At 25.6% G+C, this 21658-nt stretch overlaps 5 protein-coding genes, 1 long non-coding RNA gene and 1 other non-coding gene across 10 annotated transcripts; 3 read left to right on the top strand and 4 right to left on the bottom strand.

The window, feature by feature from the left end:
• Positions 1-3677: 3677 nt before the first annotated feature.
• LOC106793561 lies at positions 3678-4897 on the top strand. Its single transcript, XR_001382437.1, has 3 exons — positions 3678-4234; positions 4554-4607; positions 4717-4897. It is a non-coding gene; the product is annotated as an uncharacterized LOC106793561 (long non-coding RNA).
• A 37-nt stretch (positions 4898-4934) lies between these two features.
• On the bottom strand, positions 4935-6280 carry LOC106793560 (ER membrane protein complex subunit 4). Its single transcript, XM_014760595.1, has 3 exons — positions 5903-6280; positions 5308-5579; positions 4935-5207 (listed from the first exon to the last, which is right to left on the bottom strand). Exons 1-3 carry the CDS (start codon positions 5959-5961, stop codon positions 5011-5013), a joined length of 528 nt encoding a protein of 175 aa, XP_014616081.1. The 5' UTR covers positions 5962-6280; the 3' UTR covers positions 4935-5010.
• Positions 6281-6967: 687 nt separating this feature from the next.
• Positions 6968-12745, bottom strand: LOC106793562 (protein fem-1 homolog B-like). Of its 2 annotated transcripts, XR_001382438.1 has the most exons (12): positions 11540-12745; positions 11157-11331; positions 10047-10264; positions 9620-9960; positions 9366-9526; positions 9136-9296; positions 8906-9049; positions 8588-8817; positions 8383-8499; positions 8193-8299; positions 7419-7570; positions 7051-7221 (listed from the first exon to the last, which is right to left on the bottom strand). XR_001382438.1 is itself a non-coding variant. In XM_014760596.1 (11 exons), exons 1-11 carry the CDS (start codon positions 11714-11716, stop codon positions 7064-7066), a joined length of 1989 nt encoding a protein of 662 aa, XP_014616082.1. In that variant the 5' UTR covers positions 11717-12734; the 3' UTR covers positions 6968-7063. The 2 variants fall into 2 exon arrangements, 1 of the variants encoding a protein (XP_014616082.1); XM_014760596.1 differs by lacking the exon at positions 7419-7570 and having other exon boundaries at positions 6968-7221; positions 11540-12734.
• A 280-nt stretch (positions 12746-13025) lies between these two features.
• Positions 13026-17417, bottom strand: LOC106793563 (GTP-binding protein Rheb homolog). The gene is made up of 6 exons (XM_014760597.1): positions 17167-17417; positions 14995-15113; positions 14777-14848; positions 14441-14648; positions 14226-14355; positions 13026-14123 (listed from the first exon to the last, which is right to left on the bottom strand). The coding sequence occupies exons 2-6, from the start codon at positions 15041-15043 to the stop codon at positions 14034-14036; spliced, it is 549 nt and encodes a 182-aa protein (XP_014616083.1). The 5' UTR covers positions 15044-15113; positions 17167-17417; the 3' UTR covers positions 13026-14033.
• Positions 16155-16904, top strand: LOC106793564 (GTP-binding protein Rheb homolog). Its single transcript, XM_014760598.1, has 3 exons — positions 16155-16292; positions 16439-16510; positions 16639-16904. The coding sequence occupies exons 1-3, from the start codon at positions 16244-16246 to the stop codon at positions 16869-16871; spliced, it is 354 nt and encodes a 117-aa protein (XP_014616084.1). The 5' UTR covers positions 16155-16243; the 3' UTR covers positions 16872-16904.
• Positions 17418-17792: 375 nt separating the features above from the next.
• Positions 17793-21652, top strand: LOC106793581 (probable cytochrome P450 12b2, mitochondrial). 3 transcript variants are annotated; one of them, XM_014760628.1, is made up of 10 exons: positions 17793-18098; positions 18274-18327; positions 18930-19085; positions 19180-19423; positions 19526-19725; positions 19832-20033; positions 20162-20318; positions 20389-20637; positions 20721-20936; positions 21021-21652. In XM_014760628.1, coding segments are annotated over exons 2-10 (1533 nt in total). In that variant the 5' UTR covers positions 17793-18098; positions 18274-18326; the 3' UTR covers positions 21129-21652. The 3 variants fall into 3 exon arrangements, with proteins under 3 accessions (XP_014616114.1, XP_014616113.1, XP_014616112.1); XM_014760627.1 differs by having other exon boundaries at positions 18875-19085; XM_014760626.1 differs by having other exon boundaries at positions 17793-18327; positions 18875-19085.
• Trnaq-cug lies at positions 21513-21584 on the bottom strand. The gene has a single exon. It is a non-coding gene; the product is annotated as a tRNA-Gln (tRNA).
• Positions 21653-21658: the final 6 nt, after the last annotated feature.

Raw genomic sequence — 21658 nt, 5'->3', positions numbered from 1 at the left:
TAATAATAATAATAATAATAATAATAATAATCGTTACATACCGAGGTAAGTGCCATAACGCGACAAAGGGATTAATTAATTAATTAATTAAATAAATAATAAATAATAATCCTTAAGACGTAAGACTTAGCGAAGCCAAAAGATGCTAAAATATAAAATCTATTAAGCTCTAAGGATAGTAAAGAAAAAACTTGGATATCGGTCTGCGTTTTTAAAATCATGGCACAAACTCGTAACACACAGTATCCACGCACACGTGTAAACAATTATTTCAAGTGACTATATATATACAATATATATATATTTAAATATATATGTGTATAAATATATAATATAAATGTGTAAGTAACAAATCACTGCCCAGTGTTGGAGAATATTTAATTGAATTCACGATTAAACGAATGTTCGATGATTTTTAAACAATTTGTATATTTCCAACAAATTAATGAATTATTTAATCATTTCACTCCACGTGTGATCGCAGAATTTTATCGAACATTATCAAACGATTATTTCTTCAAAAATATATTCTAAAAAAAAAAAAAAAATATACGTAGATTATTTTATTATACCAAGAAATATCATCGTTTATATAAAATAACTTATGATTTGGATGTAATTTTTTATTAAATCATTGCAGCAAATGAAATATCTTATTCCCGACAATAAGAGAACGTTAAAATTTTAATCGAATCATCGATCGAGTAATTGAATTAAATAATACCGAACACTGCCACTGCCATATAGAATAATTATAAATACAATTTAGAGAATAGGAAACACACACGTTGTAAATCAGTATTTAAAGCTATTATTTATTACCATTGATTTATCTATGTAATTATAATTTACAATTGATCGTACTCTAAATAAGTTAAATGAGTACCATCAATTGATAACATATTAAATAGTAAATAGAATTACAAATTAAAAACAAAATGTTTTATACTTTTATGCGGTATTAATGTACTGAATTTAATAATACTTAAGTAAAATAAAAAATATAACTTTTGAAAAAAGATAAACGATATTCGCGTGATAGATCTAATCGAAAGGCTATTTATTGTATCGAAATAAAATAAAAAACAGTCCTTGTAAAACCAACAGTGCCCGTGACAAAAAAGTCTTCTCTTTGTGAGAATAATAATAATAATAATAATTAGAGGAAAAGAATTTTGGAAAAACTATTTTTTAAGAGACACCTTTATAATTCGTATGTGGTCATTGAATTGTAATATATTATATATATATATATATTTAGATAAATATACAAAAAAATTAACAATGATACTCTATTATGTAAAAAAAAAAAAATATACAATGTCAAAATATATTTATCTAATCATTTAATCAACCTAATTTAATTCCCGTATTAATGTGTGAATATATAATATATATGGATTTAAATTTTTTCTCATTTCTAAGTAAAGCAATGAAGTTTTTTATTGTTTTATGTTTTCAATCAATTGCTCACTTCTTGTTTGTCCGGCTCCACAACTTTTATTAATTAATTAATAAATATATAATATAAATAAACCTAATATTATTAAGAGTTAATATTATTAAGTTAATAAATATTAATTAACTTAAAGCTATGACTGTGTGTGTAATATACTATCAAAGAATAGACTATCCTTTTATAAGAAACGTTTAAATAATTATATAAATATGCTATAAATGATAAAATATATATAAGAGCGTTATAATATTAAATTTTATTTATTAGATGCATCATTCACTTTGTACACATGTGCAACATAAAGAAAGTCATATAAACAATATTTAATAAAAGAAATTTTATAAAGGATAATGACTCACTTCAACGGTGGATTTCGAACGGAACGATACACAGAACCTATATTTCGAACTTTTAAACAATAAAAGACAATTCTATCGATTATTTAACAAATATTTTAATACTCTAATACACTCTCTTTATATTTCAGATTGTTTAAACATATATGTACTAGTATAAGCATTTCATATACTTATTAACATACTTTAAATATTAAATAATTTCGATGTGATATTCTTTTCGATGAAAATTTCCCCCTCCGAAGTCACCACAGCACAGAAACGTTAAAACAAATTTACATTTATTTAAACAATTACGTAAAAATTAAAAAAATATAAAATCAGAACGTTCTAATCTTAAATTTTATTGATTAGATGAATTATTCCTTTTTTACACATGCGCAACGTTCGGAAAGTCATATAAACAACTTTCAATAAAAGTATTTTCATAGAAGAGAAAGTGCCAGTCTCAAGGTGCATCTCGAGGAAGCCGGTTGACAGAACATATATTCAGAATTTTTTAACAATAATTACACTTCTATCGATTATTGAACTATTATTTTAATTCTCTAATACACTCTTTTTATATTTCAGTGTGTTTTAACATATATATATATATTGGTTGAAATATTACATTACCTATTAACGTATTTTTAATAGAAAATAGTTTTGATATATTTTTTTTTTATTATTACTAAGTTTACTCTTAGGGAAGTTGTTTTTTGGACGGGTTTAATTAAGATGAACACTATATTTATCCGTAGTAGTAGTTCGTACTGAGTAGTGTTCGAAAAGTTATAGTAGAATAACGTTTTTTTAAAAATTGACTCTATTTATAAGATAGTGAAAACTTATGACTGTAATAAAAATGATGTTATATTGACTTATGAGCATAACTATCAAGTTGCTGAGGAAGTCTCAAATAGAGACGAAACGTTCAACGGATAAATATAGTGTTCATCTTAATTAAACCCGTCMAAAAAAYAACYTCCCTAAGARTAAACTTAGTAATAATATTAATAAATTTTGGATAAGAAAAAAAAAATCTTGATTATATTAACATTTTTTTTTATGTTTTTAGATGACTTTTTTAAAACTTGATTTCGTTACTGAGCTAATATATAAACATAAAATTTACCGATAACTTATATTGTTTTGAATCAGTTCTTTGTTAGACTTCAACACGTAAACGTATTACTTGCGAATAGGTGAAACTCTTAGGGTGGGGCCTAAGAGTTAGATTTCTTAAAAAATATTCTCAGTTAAATAATTTTCTTTCGTTTAATTTTTTTCGGATGTGGACATCTTCAGGATGCACATCCCTCGTGGGTCTTCGGAAGCGGCTACCTACTCGTGGTTAGACCCGGGCAATGGTGTTTTACTTTCAGTATAATGTTTAACATTTTTTATATGTTATACATTCCATTGCAAGTAAAACCCAGCCAAAGACCGCTTACCATAAACATTATAATAATAATTAGTTTCTTTCATTTTCCTAATTAATATCATATTACAATTCATTTCATTGTTTTCCCTTCATACTACTACCTCAATATGATATTTCGCATTATAATAATCGATTTATTTTAGGAATACTGATCATATTCATTCTTCACGTCTCTTAAAGAATTTTTCTTACATGATATTTCATTTAAAAAAAAAAAAAAAACAGAATACCTTAAAATTATTACATAATACAATCTATCCCGCATTTCAAACTCCCACTCCAATATCATATCATTTTCTAATGTCATATCACCCACGTGTTACTCTTTTCATTCTTCATTACATTCGTATATGTATATATATATATATATAGAAACTAATTATTTTATAATATTTTTTAATAACTCTTATATTTTTCTAGAGATACTTAGATTTAATCAATAATTATTGAAACTTAATTAACATCTTATTTTGTTTCAGGTTTGGATTAATTCTAATGCACTTGTAATTATCGGTCTTGGATCTAAAAAAAGAACTTACCTTCGATGCATTCATTGCATTGCATCCCAACAGATCTCAAATAATTTTTTCTTTTTCTTTTTCAGAACATTCTTTTCTGCATTCTGTCTAGCGCAATGTTTCAAAGATTTGAGAAATTTAATTAACAATAAGCCAACTAACACTAATAAGCTTATACAACGATGCAATAAGTAGCGATATGGTAGAGACCTATATTACCCTGTTACTGTAGTTCATAATTTGTCCAAACTTTTCGCTAAATTTACGTATGCACAAAAAGTGGTAACCAATCTTAATAAAAAATATTTATTATCTTTTAATCCTTTTATGTAATTTTAAGTAAATAAATGAACCAATTAATTTGCGATAAAAGGATCACATGATTAATCGATTTCGAGGTTAGTGCAACGAGATTTGATAATGCGCCATCTATTAATACTAGTTTTGTTAACAGTGAAGCAAACCAAGAGCACAAGTAATTTTACGAATCTTTTTATTTTTTGTTAAGAATAAAGATAAACATTTCTTTAAACTATATTCTTATTACTATAAACATAATTAAAAATAAAACTTAACAATTCGACAAAATTATCATTTGATATAAATATTTGTGAAACTCTACAGTCTAGGTAGTAATAAAAGTATAAAAAGACTTTAGAAGATATCAAGTGTTTCTTATTCACATATGATAAAATACTCATTCACAAAATGTTGAAAGCATTAGTACGTTGTATGTAATTACAATATCATTTAAATGTATTAACCATTATTATAAATATTAATTATTTTTATAGATAAGTTTTGGCCTTGGTGTCTATACTGGATTATATCTAAATCAGAATTATGAAGTATGATAACAATTAATATAAGATATAATTATTTAATGAATAATAACCAGCATTGATATTATAAATTATATTAAAATGTTTTAAAATTATTTTATTTTTAACATTGTAGATTCCAAAAGTAGATGATCCAGCTAAGATACTAGAAAGACTAAAAGAAATTGCCGATGATTATAGGAAGAAATAAACTTAATATTAACAGATATACTATGTGCTAAACGTAACAATATGTAATATTTTTAATTCATAATAACATAGAAATATCTGTATAGATATAAATTTACCCTTTTTTATAAATACTTTTGAATTATGCTCTATTAAATAAATTACTTTATTAAGACTAATAGATTATTTATTTAAATAAACATTTTAAAATTACAATATTATACTGTATATGCATGTAATATTAGATATATATAAATCCTCCACCGGAATATTCTATTCTTGCTTGTGGTTCTACAAATGCCAGCCAATCTGACGCATGTGTTGGTAATAAACCCATAGACTGACATTTATATAATGCTAAAGCGATGTTTACTAATTGTCCAAAAAAGTAAACAAATTTTTGACCAAATGCGTGTGTTCCTTCTATTACCTTAAATGCTACAAATATACATACAAAAAATGTTATAATATATGCTAAACATATATCTTTATTAAAAGTAATTAGATTATTTCTTATTATATTTCTTAACAAACTTACTTTGTTGTAGTGTGAAGAGTGCTTTGACTGGCCTAATAATTAACATACCAACCATCATAATAGGAAATATGGAAATAGAATTACCAGCCATATACATTATAAATAAATTCATTGGAACTTGCTTGAGAGGTCCTAAAGCTAAATCCCATGATTTTTTAATTATTAAATGATTTGAATCTGTTTCTCTGAGGTACTCTACACTCTGAAATAATGCTACTGAAGGAGTATAACCCGGAGGTGATGGTATATCCGTATTTTTCTCCTGTTTATTCCTGGTAATGTATCAAAGTATATATTCATTTAATTATTAAAAAATTAAAACATATAGTAAAACATCTAATTCAAAATAATAAAAAAACAAATTATCTATATCTTTATTACTTTCCCTTTTACGGGTTGAAGGCCTCTAAAAAAACAAATATAATATCATCTAATAACAAATTTATATTATCCAAACGTGATCACTATTATTCATATTCTAAAACTGAACAAAATATAAAAAAGAAATAGAATAAAATCGAGAATTTATCTTAAAATTGTATGATCTATATTACATACATACAACAAATATGAATCGAAAAATTAGGTTACATACTTGTGAGAAAAGTCTAACGCCCATTTAGATTTTTTAAAGTTCTGTTTGGTAGTTGCCATTATTTCTTATTACTTTTATCAAATATTAAAATATCCTTAGTAAAATAAAATATAATTAATTTATAATTAAATAACCTATATATATAGAATGGTAGAACGTAATGTTCAATTGATAACAAATGGTAGTAAACTATAGAGCAACCATTACATACGAGTACATTGATTGGACAACTGATGCATTTATATTAACTGAACTATCATCGTGATAACAAATTAATATAATAAGTTTGAAATACAAATTCGTTTAATTTCTTAATAATATTTCAATATAAAACTTTACATAGTTACATTATTTGACATAAACAAAAATAAAAGTAAAGATATTGCTCCAACTTGCAATTGAATGCAAGGTCAGTTTCCATGAACTAAATCTTGTCTCTAACTAATATTTTTTATATATTAAACTTCAATTTTGTATTTATATATACATATATATATTAATTTATATAATATTTATGTTAATATATATATAAAATGTATTAATCATTTTAATATTTATGTATCAGTACACACATACATACATATACATTTAGGAAGAAAAATAATGAGTCATTATTTATAAATATGCTTATGGTTTATTTGATTATTTATTCTCAAGTAACAAAATTTAATTTGTATAATTTAATAAATATTCATTTAACATTATTGCAAAAATTCTATTATTATTATTAACATTATTACTAATCTTTTTTATATTTATTAGACTTTACCATCATTATATGAAATTATACATAAAAACCGTGACAATTTCACAGTATAATCTAGTTTTATATAAAGAAAAAATGCTTATCTATAAATATTTCTCTCCAATTAGTTATTTTAGTGAACATGTACATAAATTACTACTAATTTAACTATTATTTATCACTTTATTTAACTTTACTGTAACGTTAAATGTAACTTGTCAAATAAAAGAGTAGAAGAGAAAAAGTCTAAATATGAGAACGGATATATATACAGAAGGTTTCCATGATATACGTAAATGTGGATTCATTAATAACACCGACTTCAAATATTTAGTTGTCAAATATTTAGTTGTAGTAATCTTGCATTATTTTATACAATTTGTTCACACGATAAATCAGAGAGATCAAATAATAAATCAGCCTTGATTAAGACCAGGTCCATGTAATTCTATAAAACTTTCCAAGATACGTGGTACATTGCCACAATAAGATAAGTTATATGTTTTCACTGCTTTTGCTGCCATACATTTTAAGGACAATTTTGTATGAGTACGCAGTAATATTTCGGCCACACCTAAAGAAAAATTATAAATGTTTTCTAGTATAATACATATATATAACATATTAAAGAAGGAGAACAAAATATAGAACGAATAACAAATAATAGGAATATAAAAGTAGATAAGTAAGAGTGTAAGAGTATAGTAGGAGGTAATAACTAATCAATATAAAACGATATAAAAATAATATGATAGTGGCGGTGATTCTCACTGCTGCTTTGAGTATTCGATGTTTACTCTCAATGCTTTCAGTAATACACTGTTCTTAGATTTCACTGGCTAGCCTGTCCCTCGGCAGTCCTTTGCTATGATACTTTCTATATACATAAGATACATCATAGGATGGCCTATCGTAGGCTATGCCTAAAATAAACACGGACAAGGGTTTTATGATTTCCAAATGCATCAATACTTAACAATAGGACAGACTACCCTTGTGCACACTTAATAACAGAGAGAGTCTTTTTCTCTCAGGTATCCTCTTAGTTTTTTCGAATTTCTAAGAATAGCATAAACGATAAAGAAAAGGACGTTATTTTTTGAATATCTTACAGAGCAATATAATAAAAGATGATGTTAAAGATAACCAGAAACTATTAGCAAGGGTAAGATGCGGAAATTTTAACATCAGAAATAAATACCGGCTAGATATAACTAATAGAATATATAACTTTAGAGTCGGGTACCTAAGACATTTAATAAATATCTGTGATAAAGTGAAATCAAAATTTACATTAGAATATCTACTAGATCAAAGAGGAACTCCAGTAGTAATAGAGTTGTTAAGAAATATAGTTTAAAAAATGAAAGAAAGTAGGAACGCTTATCGTAAGTTTAGGAGTAAGCATGAAAGCAGTATGAGAGTTCCTATAGTTTATATTATATAAAGTGATTTAGTCTATTTATATATTAAATTTATACATAATCATTAGTTATTAAAATTATTATATTATTCATGCACAATAGTACTTTGAGAATAACATACCCGTTGCTACAGATTCATATGGAGTCTTTCCATTACTATTTACAGCATCTATATGTGCACCAGCCTCAATTAATTCCATAATTATCGAATAAAGTGTCATAAAATCACTAATAACAATATAAATTAATGGATCAGTTTTTAAGACAATTGTATGATTAAAAAAAAAGATATTTTATATATATAATCATACTTAGTCACTCTCCTATAGCAAACAATAACATGAAGCGGAGTATTTCTTTCGTCATCCATTGCATTAACATTTGCACCACATTGTATTAATAACTTAGCTGTATCTGCACATGGAAATCTATAAAATACAATGTTCGAATTATTTAATAATTAATTAATTATCTTTCTATATAATTAAATATATTACTGTATAAAATAAAACTTACTTGCACACATCATCGGTATGAAAATCATCAACTGGTGTTTCAGAATTAACAGCAAGATGTAGAAATGTTTGGCCATCTCTCATTTTAACTTTTAATGCACATAATTTGTGTACTAAATAACGAGCTTTAGAAACGTCAGCTTCATTATAATATTTTTCATTTAATGTTATTAACTTACTTAAAATTGTTAAAATATATAAAGTTGTCGTAATGTTTGATTCCATCTCTTCCTAAATAGGTAACTTCAGATTTACATAAGTGCTTTAAATTGAAATAATTAACAAAAATAAATTAATTAATTACTTTTGTTTTACCTACCATATATTGGTCAATGCCATCTATGGGATCCGGATTATGCATTTTATTTTTATTACGTCCTAATTCTGTAACACATGCTTCTAATACATTTATAACTTGAGAAAAATCAGGATCTACTCCAACATGAATCATTTGAGAAAAAACCTATAAATTATTGAGAAATTTACATTTCAATATATTCCAAATATTAGTTCTAATAAATTTCCATCTATCTATTTAAATTCACCAACTTGTGCAAACCGAAGAAGATCTTTCACAGCAGATATATTATGTAATTGTCTTAATTTTAAGGCATGAAGCCATAGATCAATACATCTGTCAAACCTTGCATTATCTGCAAAAACAGCACCTCTAAATATTATAGGATGTGGTAATTCTGGATTGTCAGGTCCTAAAATATAAATATTTATTTAACATCATTATTTTCAGAAAATAAAATATATATATTTCTTTTATTTACCTAGTATTCTTTCTCGAATAGCAAGAGATTCCATATGAAGCGAATTGGGATTATTCTTAATATTTTCTAATTTTTCTAATGTATCACATTCTCTCCAATGTTCATATGCTTTCACTGTTTCACCTAATTCTTTATGAACAATATCATTAGGATCGCTATATCTATAGTTATACATAAAAAATAATAAATTAAATCGAAAAGAAACGAAATTTGGAAAGGTCGGATTAAAAAGAGTTAAAAAATATTTCACATACCTTAACTCCATTGCTTTATGTAAATATGTATATGCTAATGTCAAGTTGTACAAATCTTTGTCATTTGCGTAAGATGCCCCAAGTAATTCATAAGCATCAATTACTTCTCTTTTTGTTACTTCTGTACGAGCTGCTAAAAACTCTACTACGGATGTACACGTTCGTTCAGCAGCAGCTATCAGAGGAGTCATACCACTGACGTTTTTTGTTATTTTTGTACCATAACTTAGTAATTCAGAAACTATTTGTGTATGACCACACTCGGCTGCAAAATGTAATGCTGTTCTACCACAAAGTGCTTTTTCGTTAGGGTCTGCATTATTTTTTAAAAGAAAATTCACCTGTAACATACGTATGCATAATATATAACACACGTTGGTATTTATTATAATTATTTAATATAAATAATTTATTAAAATATACTAACAACATCCAAATGTCCATTGTTTGCTGCAATCATCAAACAGGTATTATTGAATTTATTAGATATATGTACGTTTGCACCATGGTCTATTAAATATTTAACAATATCCAACCGTCCTTCAAAACATGCAGCTCGAAGAGGAGTTGAATTAGTCTTAGTCGGATGATTCACATCTGCTCCAGCTTTAACAAGAGTTTTAACAGTTTTCAAATGGCCTGCCCCTGAAAAATGAAATATATAATAATTAATTTTCTTCAGTGTATTAGAATGCGTTAATATTTGTGTGTTAAACGTTTTGTTATTAATAAAGAAATTAAATAAAGCAAAGAAAGAAGTTTTAGTTATGTTGAAGTATATTAATCAAGATTAAATTATTATCATACCTTCTTGAACATAATAACACCCTATGACTTCATCAATAGAGCCTTTCAGCCAGCGGCTTCAACTAATTACTTGCAAAAAGCCATTTAAGTGCTTTCAGGAAGTATCGTTTGCCATGTTTTCCCCATTTTTATCCTGAAACTGTACAGTATGCTACACTGGGTGAACATAGAAAAAAAAGGATAATAAATAAAACATTTAATAAAAAAATGCCACGATTTGTTTTACCAATATATTTTCATCGTTTAATAATATGTAAAAACAAAAGAAACTTTATATTATACATATGTATGCATGTGTGCACCATGATATTAAAGGAATAATACTTAAAAATATATCTATGACAAATATCATCGCTATATTGTGCAAAATCATGTATATGTGGCATTCATTTATATTATTGTATTTATAGCTATAAAATATATAGTATACTGTACAATGTTTCAGTAAGAAATGGAAAAATCAGGGCTTCTACGTACTTGTTAAATTTAAACTCAAATAAATTTAAGAAAAGTTATTTATCAGTTAATAAAACGATACAACTTTTTTTTATACTCTTGCATTATAACATTTAGTTTGATAATAGAAATTAATTATTAAATGTAATTATTATATGTTGATTTATTAGTAAAAAAAAAAAGTATATATAGATTTACAAACTTTCTACGATCACTGAAATTTACAATAATATAAATAAAAATTAATGAAATATTAAATAATATAATATGATACCTGCAGCACACCAAAGGGCAGTTGCTCCATCAATAACATATTCATCAAATTTGACAATTCCTTCTTGTTCGAGATCAGGCTTAAATTTATCAATCAATGTCTTGACAACCCTGACATGTCCATATCGTGCTGCGATTATTAAAAGTGTACACTTTTGTCCGTCTTCTAAAACTTTCTGTAATTGTTTTGTTAAAATAATCATCAAAGTTAATATTACATATAGATGATTTAGAATATATAGAACATATATTTATTAATAATTTCATTGTTCCACACATAAGTAAAGATATATAATGAAATATTAGAATTTTTATAATATATACATATATATATTTTATGAACATTAATAATCATTATTTGGATAAAATATTGTAAACATATACCTGATTAATAAGATAATCAATTTTTCCGGGTGGTTTATCACTAAGAAGACCATATAATACAATAGCCATTCCATCTCGTGCAGCGTAATAAAGTCTTGTAATCAAAGATAAAGAAATTTCAGTATCTTCTTGTGCAATCTCAGTAGAACCCATGTTCGTTAATTTTTTATAACTCATTAAACCTAATTTGTTTTTTCCCTTCTAATAATGTAATTAAAATATCACTGGAGTTGTCCTTTTTTTTTCCTTTTTCTTTTCTTAACAACGTAGAACCGTAACCTCAAAGCTCCTACGTTTGTTTCTGTTTATGAGAAGAATCAACGCACAAGAGAAATACATGGATTAGTTCTACACAGTAAAACTATTTTAAGAACCGTTACACACAAAAATATATCGATCCTAATGTTATAAAAATAGCGATGACTTGCACTTTTGCGATAGAGAATTGGTTTCTCTTTTAACAAAGACCTGATTTGTTGATTGTAAAATAATACACATAAGTACTCATATTACGCATTAACATTTAAATCCTTACAACAACAGAGTACTTCATGTGACTTTATTTACTCAACGGTATTATTTTAAATTTTTGTCGTGCATTCATTTTTCACTTTTGCGAGAAATTTCATTTAAATGACGCGTTGAAGATTATTTTGAAAATTCTTTCTCAACGTCACCTTTACCATCCGCGACTACTACACATTCTCTGTACAACACATATAATGACGCATAGTCTGCTGTTCTTTCTTTCTTTTTTTGTTTTATCTTCAGTTTAAAATATTACTGGAGTGCGTAAAAGATATCTTCAACAACCTGCAATATTTTAGAATTTATTTATTTATTATATATTTTATTAACATTTGTAATTTGTTCGTTAATATTATTATTTCAAATTACGTATACAGCTTTACTCAAATCTACGTTGGTCCATATTTCAGGGGTAAAATGTTCGATGTTGTGTGTATACATGTGTTATACATGTGTATGCAGTGTTTATATTTATTTTTTTTAACTTCTTTGTATGTATATGACTGAATTTCAAAAAATAACAAAAGAATACATAAAACTAAGATAGGTAAAATATCGTAAAGTTATTATAATTAAGAGATAAAACTTGTTATTGAATCGATTTAGGATTAATTAAACATTTTTTTTCATTTTTCTTCTCATTAATAAATACTATTACATACGGAATAGCATGGATATCCATCAGATATGAAAGATTGAAATTAGTAAGTTTTTAATATATTATCACATATAAGTATATGAGAAAAAGGTAAGAAAAATAAAATAATAATGTAACTTTGATAAATTTAATATAATGCATATGATTTTAGAACACAAGAGAAGGTATTAGTAATACAATCATGCTATAAAACTATTTAAGAATGTTTATTCTTAATTATACTGTGAAATTAGCATGTATATTACACATATATTAAAACCATTAATATTACTATGCAATTAATTATATATTGAAATAATATGAAATATAACTATTTATCTATATTACCAAGAAAGATTCTACACAAATCACAAATATATATATATATATGACAATATAATTTACAATTAAACTTGATAAAGCACTGGTTTCGATATAGCACTCAAATATGGAAATCAAGAGCATGTAAAAATAATAATAGCGATTTATATATCATCTTGCATGAATTTTTAAACAAGAAAATTGCAATCATGTATACACAATACTCCATTCAAACAAGAATCTTATATTGTAGGAACACTTTCGGCCAATAAATGTACATAATTACAAATTATGGACATACATTTTTCCATGTACATCCATAATTACAATTAATTTGTTAAATTAAAAGTCAATAATTATTAAAATGGACTGACAAAATTATTTGACTACTTTTGTAGCCAAATGTTAATAAATTTTTTTATGGCCAAATGTAAATTATTTGATAATTTACTGATAAATTATAACTGTGCAAAACGAATATTATTACTTTATTTCTTTATTTTAAAAAGAACATTTATCAATAATTCTACCAGAACATTTGGTACCTTTACGTATGTCTATTAAGTAAATATTCTCATTTATTCGTAATTTTTCTTTTCTTTTCTTTTTTTTTAATACATGTGCATTGCAATTATTGTAAGAAATTATACTAATACATAAAAATAAAATATATTTGAACATATTGTGAAAGTTTGCGTGATTATTAAATTACTTATCATTCGGAACTCAAGATCAGTTCATCATGAATTAGTATTAAATGATAAACTACGACCCATCAAATTAATATCTTTGTACATATTTTGATGTATGTTTTAACATATTTTAAAAATAGATAATTTCTTAGTGTGTTCTACTCGTACAACACATAAGAAATGATGATCATGTTAAATGCATCATCATATACTTGATCGTTTAATTTATAATTAACAAGTCTATGAAAATGCATTTTAATAAGTTTAATACGTTAATGTTATAATCTACAGCGATAATTCTAACTAGCTACCTGACTCAAGAAATAACGCAACTTGATTTTTCTTGTACATTTCCATCAGCCTTTTCAATTTCGATCAATAATGTGTGAAAAATATCGGCAACGGACTGAAAAATATGAAATAAATTAGAAAAGATAAAAAAAACAATATACGTTATTTATACCAAAGAGAGATTTTTAAATAATTATATGAGATTAAACAGACATACCTCATTTTGTTTAGCACTAGTTTCTAAAAATGCTGCATGCCAAGCATCTGCTAACTGTTTACCTTGTGCAGTTGTTATCATTCTGTCTACGTATAAATCAGTTTTATTGCCGACCAGTACGATTGGAACACTAAAATCATTATTATTATTATTATTATTATTACTTATAGGAAAACATTGTTATCATTACTTAACATATAAAAACATTAACGTACTGGACTTTTCCTGTAATGTCAAGTAGCTTATCATAAATAATTTGTACAACTTCAAAACTTTTAGCACTGGTTATACTATAAACCAAAACATAACCATGGATATCCATTGAATATTGAGTTGGAAATATGCTATATTCATCTTGACCTGCAGTATCTACTAATTTAACTTCATAATCTTGGCTATTAACTCGTGTACTTTTAGTAAATGCTATAACAAATAAAATTTCAGATTACACAAGCGTGTACACACATATGCATACATACATGAGTGCACTACTGTTAATTTATAAAAGAAATTTAAATAAAGATAAATCACGTAATATAGATATTTCTTACTATTTTCTATCGTAGGGTCATACGAATCCACAAATTGTCCTTCGACAAATTGTATGCTCAGTGACGACTTGCCTGCAAAGTCAAAAATGATGATATTATTATAAGACTTTATTACAAAATTAAATTTTTTAATTCTATATCAATATATAATTAAAGTTATGCATCAATATAATTAATTAACTTTTTTGAAAATAGAATGTTATCTCTTTTTCTCGTACCTACTGATCTATAGCCCATAATAGCAATTTTCCTCTGTTTGGGTGGCATTCTTTAGCATTTACAAACAGAAATATGTTATATATTTTTTGTAAAAAAAAGTGCATGCTCCGGTTAAAACCTGAAAACATAATATAGAATTATTTGAGTTAAAGTATACGTATTTAGATTTAAGCAACTTGTTTCTAAATCTTCATTAATCTTTTACTTTCATAATATGTCTAGAAATATTTTATTCATTTTCCATACATTTAATTTCTGCACTTTTGACCTAAGATTGATGTAATAATCAATATAATGTTGTTAAGTCTAATGACGAAGCAATTTTTGTAGTATTTAATCTCTTTTCTATTTGATTTTTTTGTAGTTATTTTTTTTTCTAATTTCTCGCAATCTTCTTCAGTTATAACAATCAGTAATACATATAAATCTTAATACAAACATAAATACTGTTGATATATTTTATTCTTATAAAATTCATTAAGAGAAAAACTATAGATAATTTGATATTAATAATTCATCATAAATATTGAATATTTTTCCTAGATCATCAAATTAATTAATTAAATATTACTCTCCTTTATTGTCATTATTTCTATAACTTATTTATAAATAACAGAGATGTATTATAAAAATATATTTGTATATATATATATATACAAATATATTTTTATAATACATCTCTGTTATTTATAAATAAGTTATAGAAATAATGACAATAAAGGAGAGTAATATTTAATTAATTAATTTGATGATCTAGGAAAAATATTCAATATTTATGATGAATTATTAATATCAAATTATCTATAGTTTTTCTCTTAATGAATTTTATAAGAATAAAATATATCAACAGTATTTATGTTTGTATTAAGATTTATATGTATTACTGATTGTTATAACTGAAGAAGATTGCGAGAAATTAGAAAAAAAAATAACTACAAAAAAATCAAATAGAAAAGAGATTAAATACTACAAAAATTGCTTCGTCATTAGACTTAACAACATTATATTGATTATTACATCAATCTTAGGTCAAAAGTGCAGAAATTAAATGTATGGAAAATGAATAAAATATTTCTAGACATATTATGAAAGTAAAAGATTAATGAAGATTTAGAAACAAGTTGCTTAAATCTAAATACGTATACTTTAACTCAAATAATTCTATATTATGTTTTCAGGTTTTAACCGGAGCATGCACTTTTTTTTACAAAAAATATATAACATATTTCTGTTTGTAAATGCTAAAGAATGCCACCCAAACAGAGGAAAATTGCTATTATGGGCTATAGATCAGTAGGTACGAGAAAAAGAGATAACATTCTATTTTCAAAAAAGTTAATTAATTATATTGATGCATAACTTTAATTATATATTGATATAGAATTAAAAAATTTAATTTTGTAATAAAGTCTTATAATAATATCATCATTTTTGACTTTGCAGGCAAGTCGTCACTGAGCATACAATTTGTCGAAGGACAATTTGTGGATTCGTATGACCCTACGATAGAAAATAGTAAGAAATATCTATATTACGTGATTTATCTTTATTTAAATTTCTTTTATAAATTAACAGTAGTGCACTCATGTATGTATGCATATGTGTGTACACGCTTGTGTAATCTGAAATTTTATTTGTTATAGCATTTACTAAAAGTACACGAGTTAATAGCCAAGATTATGAAGTTAAATTAGTAGATACTGCAGGTCAAGATGAATATAGCATATTTCCAACTCAATATTCAATGGATATCCATGGTTATGTTTTGGTTTATAGTATAACCAGTGCTAAAAGTTTTGAAGTTGTACAAATTATTTATGATAAGCTACTTGACATTACAGGAAAAGTCCAGTACGTTAATGTTTTTATATGTTAAGTAATGATAACAATGTTTTCCTATAAGTAATAATAATAATAATAATAATNTATATATATGTATATATATTATTAAAAATTAAAAGTATGATGCGATTATAAATCTTGTTCGTATAGGATAACAACAATGTGATAGAAAATAAAATCTATGCATGCGTGAAAACAATATCGATTTATTATTTTATTTGATAAAATAATGATTTCAAGGATAACATAAACATGACTGAGCTGTATATAAATCTCTGTCTATATAGTATTAAATATACTTAAAGATAGTTTATAAAAAAGAAACGTACTTAAGTTTATAATATTTCCATACAACTACCAATCTTCATTAATTAACGATGTGTACCGTTTATCCTATAATGAAAAAAAAACTACACATGTCATATGCACTAATGCACAATAAACAATATTACTTTTCTTATTTAGTTTACTACTACGCATAGTTTAACATACTAGTCAACGTGAAAGAAAGATTGTGTTAAGTATGCTTTACATTTTTCGACACGTTATGCATCTAAAGACTTCCGCCATATTTTTGATACGTTGATTCGTATATACCTTTCTTAGAACCAATAAGAATGTATGTAACATCAAATTGCACTCTATTGATAATGCAATTAGTGGTGCATACTCAACGCTGTAAGAGTAAGAACCAATCATGTTTCCCTTGAAATAAAAATAATTAAATTAAGCAATAATATATATAAGTTTTATTAATAACAAACTTGATCAGACGTAAGATTAATTCAATAGCATTTATTCTATTATATATATCTAATGAATGATAAAATATAGTTAAATGTATACTAATCGTGTTCAATTGTATGAGCCAATAAAAATTCATTCAGAATTAAATCACATCGAGGCGCGAATTTTCAAATTTCTTTAGAAGTCGATAATGGCAACCTTCGATACTATCGAAATTTCGAGACAACGACAACGACGCGAACAGTGATTAGGAGTGGTAGCGAGCGGTTTTTATAAGCGCCCAATTTTTAAATTTAAACACATTAGTTAGAGAATCAAATCGAGTAATAAAATGTTGCAGGTTTAATCAGATATTAATTTCGATTCTCTTTGTGTAAATGTGTGTTAATTTTCAACTCGCTTAATAATTTTCTATGTTCTCTATCTGTATGTACAATCGTAAGACCTTAAATCGAAAGATAAGTGTACACAAGTGATTAATTAACGGCCTTGAAATGAAGGACTATTTATAATGGTACAGAACAAAGTCTATAAGAGGAAATAAAGTACAGTATACTTTATAAGTATACTGATATCTTTAAGTTAATTCAATGACTAAATAAGATGATTGATAAATATATTTTACAATTAGTCATTTGTTCTTAATACTATTTAGAGGAATATATTTATCGCTTTTATTTCAAATGCAGTAGCTCATTGATCTATCGAGGAATAAACACAGTATCGAAACTTCAGAAGTAAAAGTAAGTATTTAAGTGATATATCATTTTATCGCATGATTGTGCGGAATCAAAATTTAATTTGCTTTATACATCTAAAATTTCTTTTTAATGCAAATATGATCGTTAAATATTTCAATACTAATATAGAATCATAGTTCACAATATATAATTTGATCTCGCATAATATCTGTATTATATAAACTCATTTACATAATATTCATTAATATGAATAATATTTGTATACGTGCGCGAGATGTGTGTAACTTTTCTTGAACCTTTCCTCCTCCATCTTTTTCTGCTCTCATCATTCATATAATCTAATCATCTATAATTTCCTCGCATATATACACATATATACATATATATACATATATACAGCGCGATAAATTGAAGTATTCATATACTATAGTATACATTTGTATATTTCTACTGTATATTTTTATATACTTATCTTATCTATTCTATTGCAAATAATTTTATCTTTATATATATATATGTATATATNATACTTATCTTATCTATTCTATTGCAAATAATTTTATCTTTATATATATATATGTATATATAGATTCAAATACGGACAATGCATAAGGGATTAAAATTTTGTAAAAATTACAACAAAGTGGCATTCATTAATGGACCTTTAAAACGTTGCATAAAAACTGTACCACATTCGATCGAAAAAAACGATGTGGAAACTATTCGTTCTTATGAGGATATACCTGGACCAAAACCAATATGGTTATTAGGCAATACTTTTAGATTCTTACCTTTTATCGGTATGACGTATTTAAATATATATGTATATCTTATTTAAAAAAGAAACAATTTTTTTAAATTGTTAATTATTCAATAAAATAATAATGAATATAGGCGAATTTGGAAATAAGCCATTGGTAGTGCAATTAAAAATGCTTCGCGATGAATACGGAGATATAGTTAAGATGGATGGTTTACCAAATCAGCGTAAAACCATATTTGTATTTTCATCGGAAATAATTGAAAAGATCTATCGTACGGAAGGCCCATGGCCTCAAAGGATTGCCATGGAAGCATTGCATTATTATCGTAAAAATAGAGATTGGATTTATAAAGGAACATATGGTTTAACTACAAGGTCAGTGCGAAAAATAATCTTATTTATATCATACGAAAAAAATAATAATTAAAATTAAAACGAGAAAAAATGATCTATTTAAAATAATGTTATCATTTATAGTCAAGGTAAAGATTGGTATAATTTTCGGACGAAAGTTAATCAACACATGATGCAACCACGCGTTATTAATCCCCATATTGAACAAATGACAGACATTGCAACGGAATTTATCGAAAAGATACGAAAAGAATTAAGAGATCCTGTTACCTTGGAATTATCTCCTTCGTTTAACAATGAAATGAATAAATGGGCTTTGGAATGTAAAGTTTTATATGTTTGTTTTATTATATAAATATTATTAGATATTACTTTAAAAAATTTTTTAATTAAAGTTATTATATAATATCGTAAATATTTTCATTATAGCGATATGCGCAATCGCATTAAATCATCGATTGGGTTGTTTAAAATCTAATCTAGCTGAAGATTCGGAACCCCAGAAAATGATTAATAGCATACACGAAATGTTCGATCTTATGTTTCGTTTAGAATTAATGCCATCTTTGTGGAGGATATATAACACGCGTACTTTAAAAAAATTTTTCAACGTTCTAGATACTCTTAATGGGTAATATTTCTCTCTCTCTCTCTCTCTCTGTTTCTATCTTTTTATTATTTATATTTATAATAAAATTTATTATCACGAATAATGGTTACTTATATTCAATCTATGTTCTTTTTTTTTATAATTTACAGAATATCAATTAAATATATCACTCAGGCGAAAGAAAGATTATACAATGAAACAGCAGCTAATACGCGCGAACGAAGCGTGTTAGATAAACTTTTGTTTATTGATGAACAAATTGCTTGTGTAATGGCGCTTGATATGTTAACTGCTGGGGTTGATACGGTAAAAAACGATACATTTTTTTTATCTCTAATCCGTATAATCATATAAAATAGTGTAATTTCTTTTCCAGACGAGTAACACATGCGGAATGTTGTTGTACCATTTGGCAATGAATCCACGTGCTCAGGAAAAATTGCAAGAGGAAATAAAGTTAGCATTACCCGATAAAGAATTACCAATTACAGTGCAAACTATGAAAAACATTTCATATTTAAAAGCGTGTCTCAAAGAATCTCTTAGATTATCACCGATCGCAATTGGTACTCTTAGAACAATGCAAGATGATATTATTATAGGTGGATACAAAATACCGAAAAATGTAAGACAATTGATGATTTAATTTTAAAGAAAAAGAGAGAGGCAGATATTAAATTAATATATATTTCTTTTTTTTTTTTCTAGTGCGATATTATATTAGGACATTCACTGTTATCAATAGACCCTAAAGAATTTGAAAATCCGAATGAATTTATACCGGAAAGATGGATACGAGGAGAACCAAATTTTCCATCCGCAAAAAACGCTCATCCCTTTTCTTACATGCCATTTGGTTTTGGAGCTCGTACTTGTATTGGTAGACGATTTGCCGAGTTTGAAATTGAAATTTTAGTGTTAAAGGTTTGTTTATTTTTTGTTACAATATGCATATAATATATATTGTGAAGTTTTACAATTTATTTTCTAATTAATTAATTTACTTAGTTGCTGCAAAATTTCCGTATCGAGTGGCATCGTCCACCTATAAAATTAAACAGTCGGTTAATCAATACCATCGCATCTCCATTAATATTTAAATTAATAGATTTGTAATGGAAACGATAATGATTAATTAACATGAGATGCAATACACGCAGAAAAGAGGCACTGATAATAACGTGCGTAAAAATAAAAAATGGCTTAAAAAGTCGCCTTAAGATCAAAGTATTTGTAAGTTCAAGGTGCAAATTAATTAAGAAGGTAATTTAAATCTTTAGATCATGTGTGTGTGTTTTTGTGATTATGCAGTCAAATAATAATTTTCAAAAAACATCATTGTCAAAAGCACTTATAGGTGCATTTATATTTTTATTATGGACTTCATGATTATTATGATCTTATTATTAGTATATATAACATTATATATATATAACATTTTTATTGAATTATAAAATTTAAGAAGTTAAACTTAAAAAAAAAAAGTAAAAATGAAGTATTAGGTCCCACCGAGATTTGAACTCGGATCGCTGGATTCAGAGTCCAGAGTGCTAACCATTACACCATGGGACCTTGCGTAAGAATCGGTAAGTTTAACCATTTCAAGGGCAGAAAATATCATAAATAAAAGCTAATTATTAAATATT

Source organism: Polistes canadensis, unplaced genomic scaffold (assembly GCF_001313835.1).
Source record: "Polistes canadensis isolate GaletaPanama2010 unplaced genomic scaffold, ASM131383v1 scaffold_15, whole genome shotgun sequence".
Lineage (NCBI taxonomy): Eukaryota > Metazoa > Arthropoda > Insecta > Hymenoptera > Vespidae > Polistes > Polistes canadensis.
This window is presented reverse-complemented; position numbering and strand designations above follow the sequence as displayed.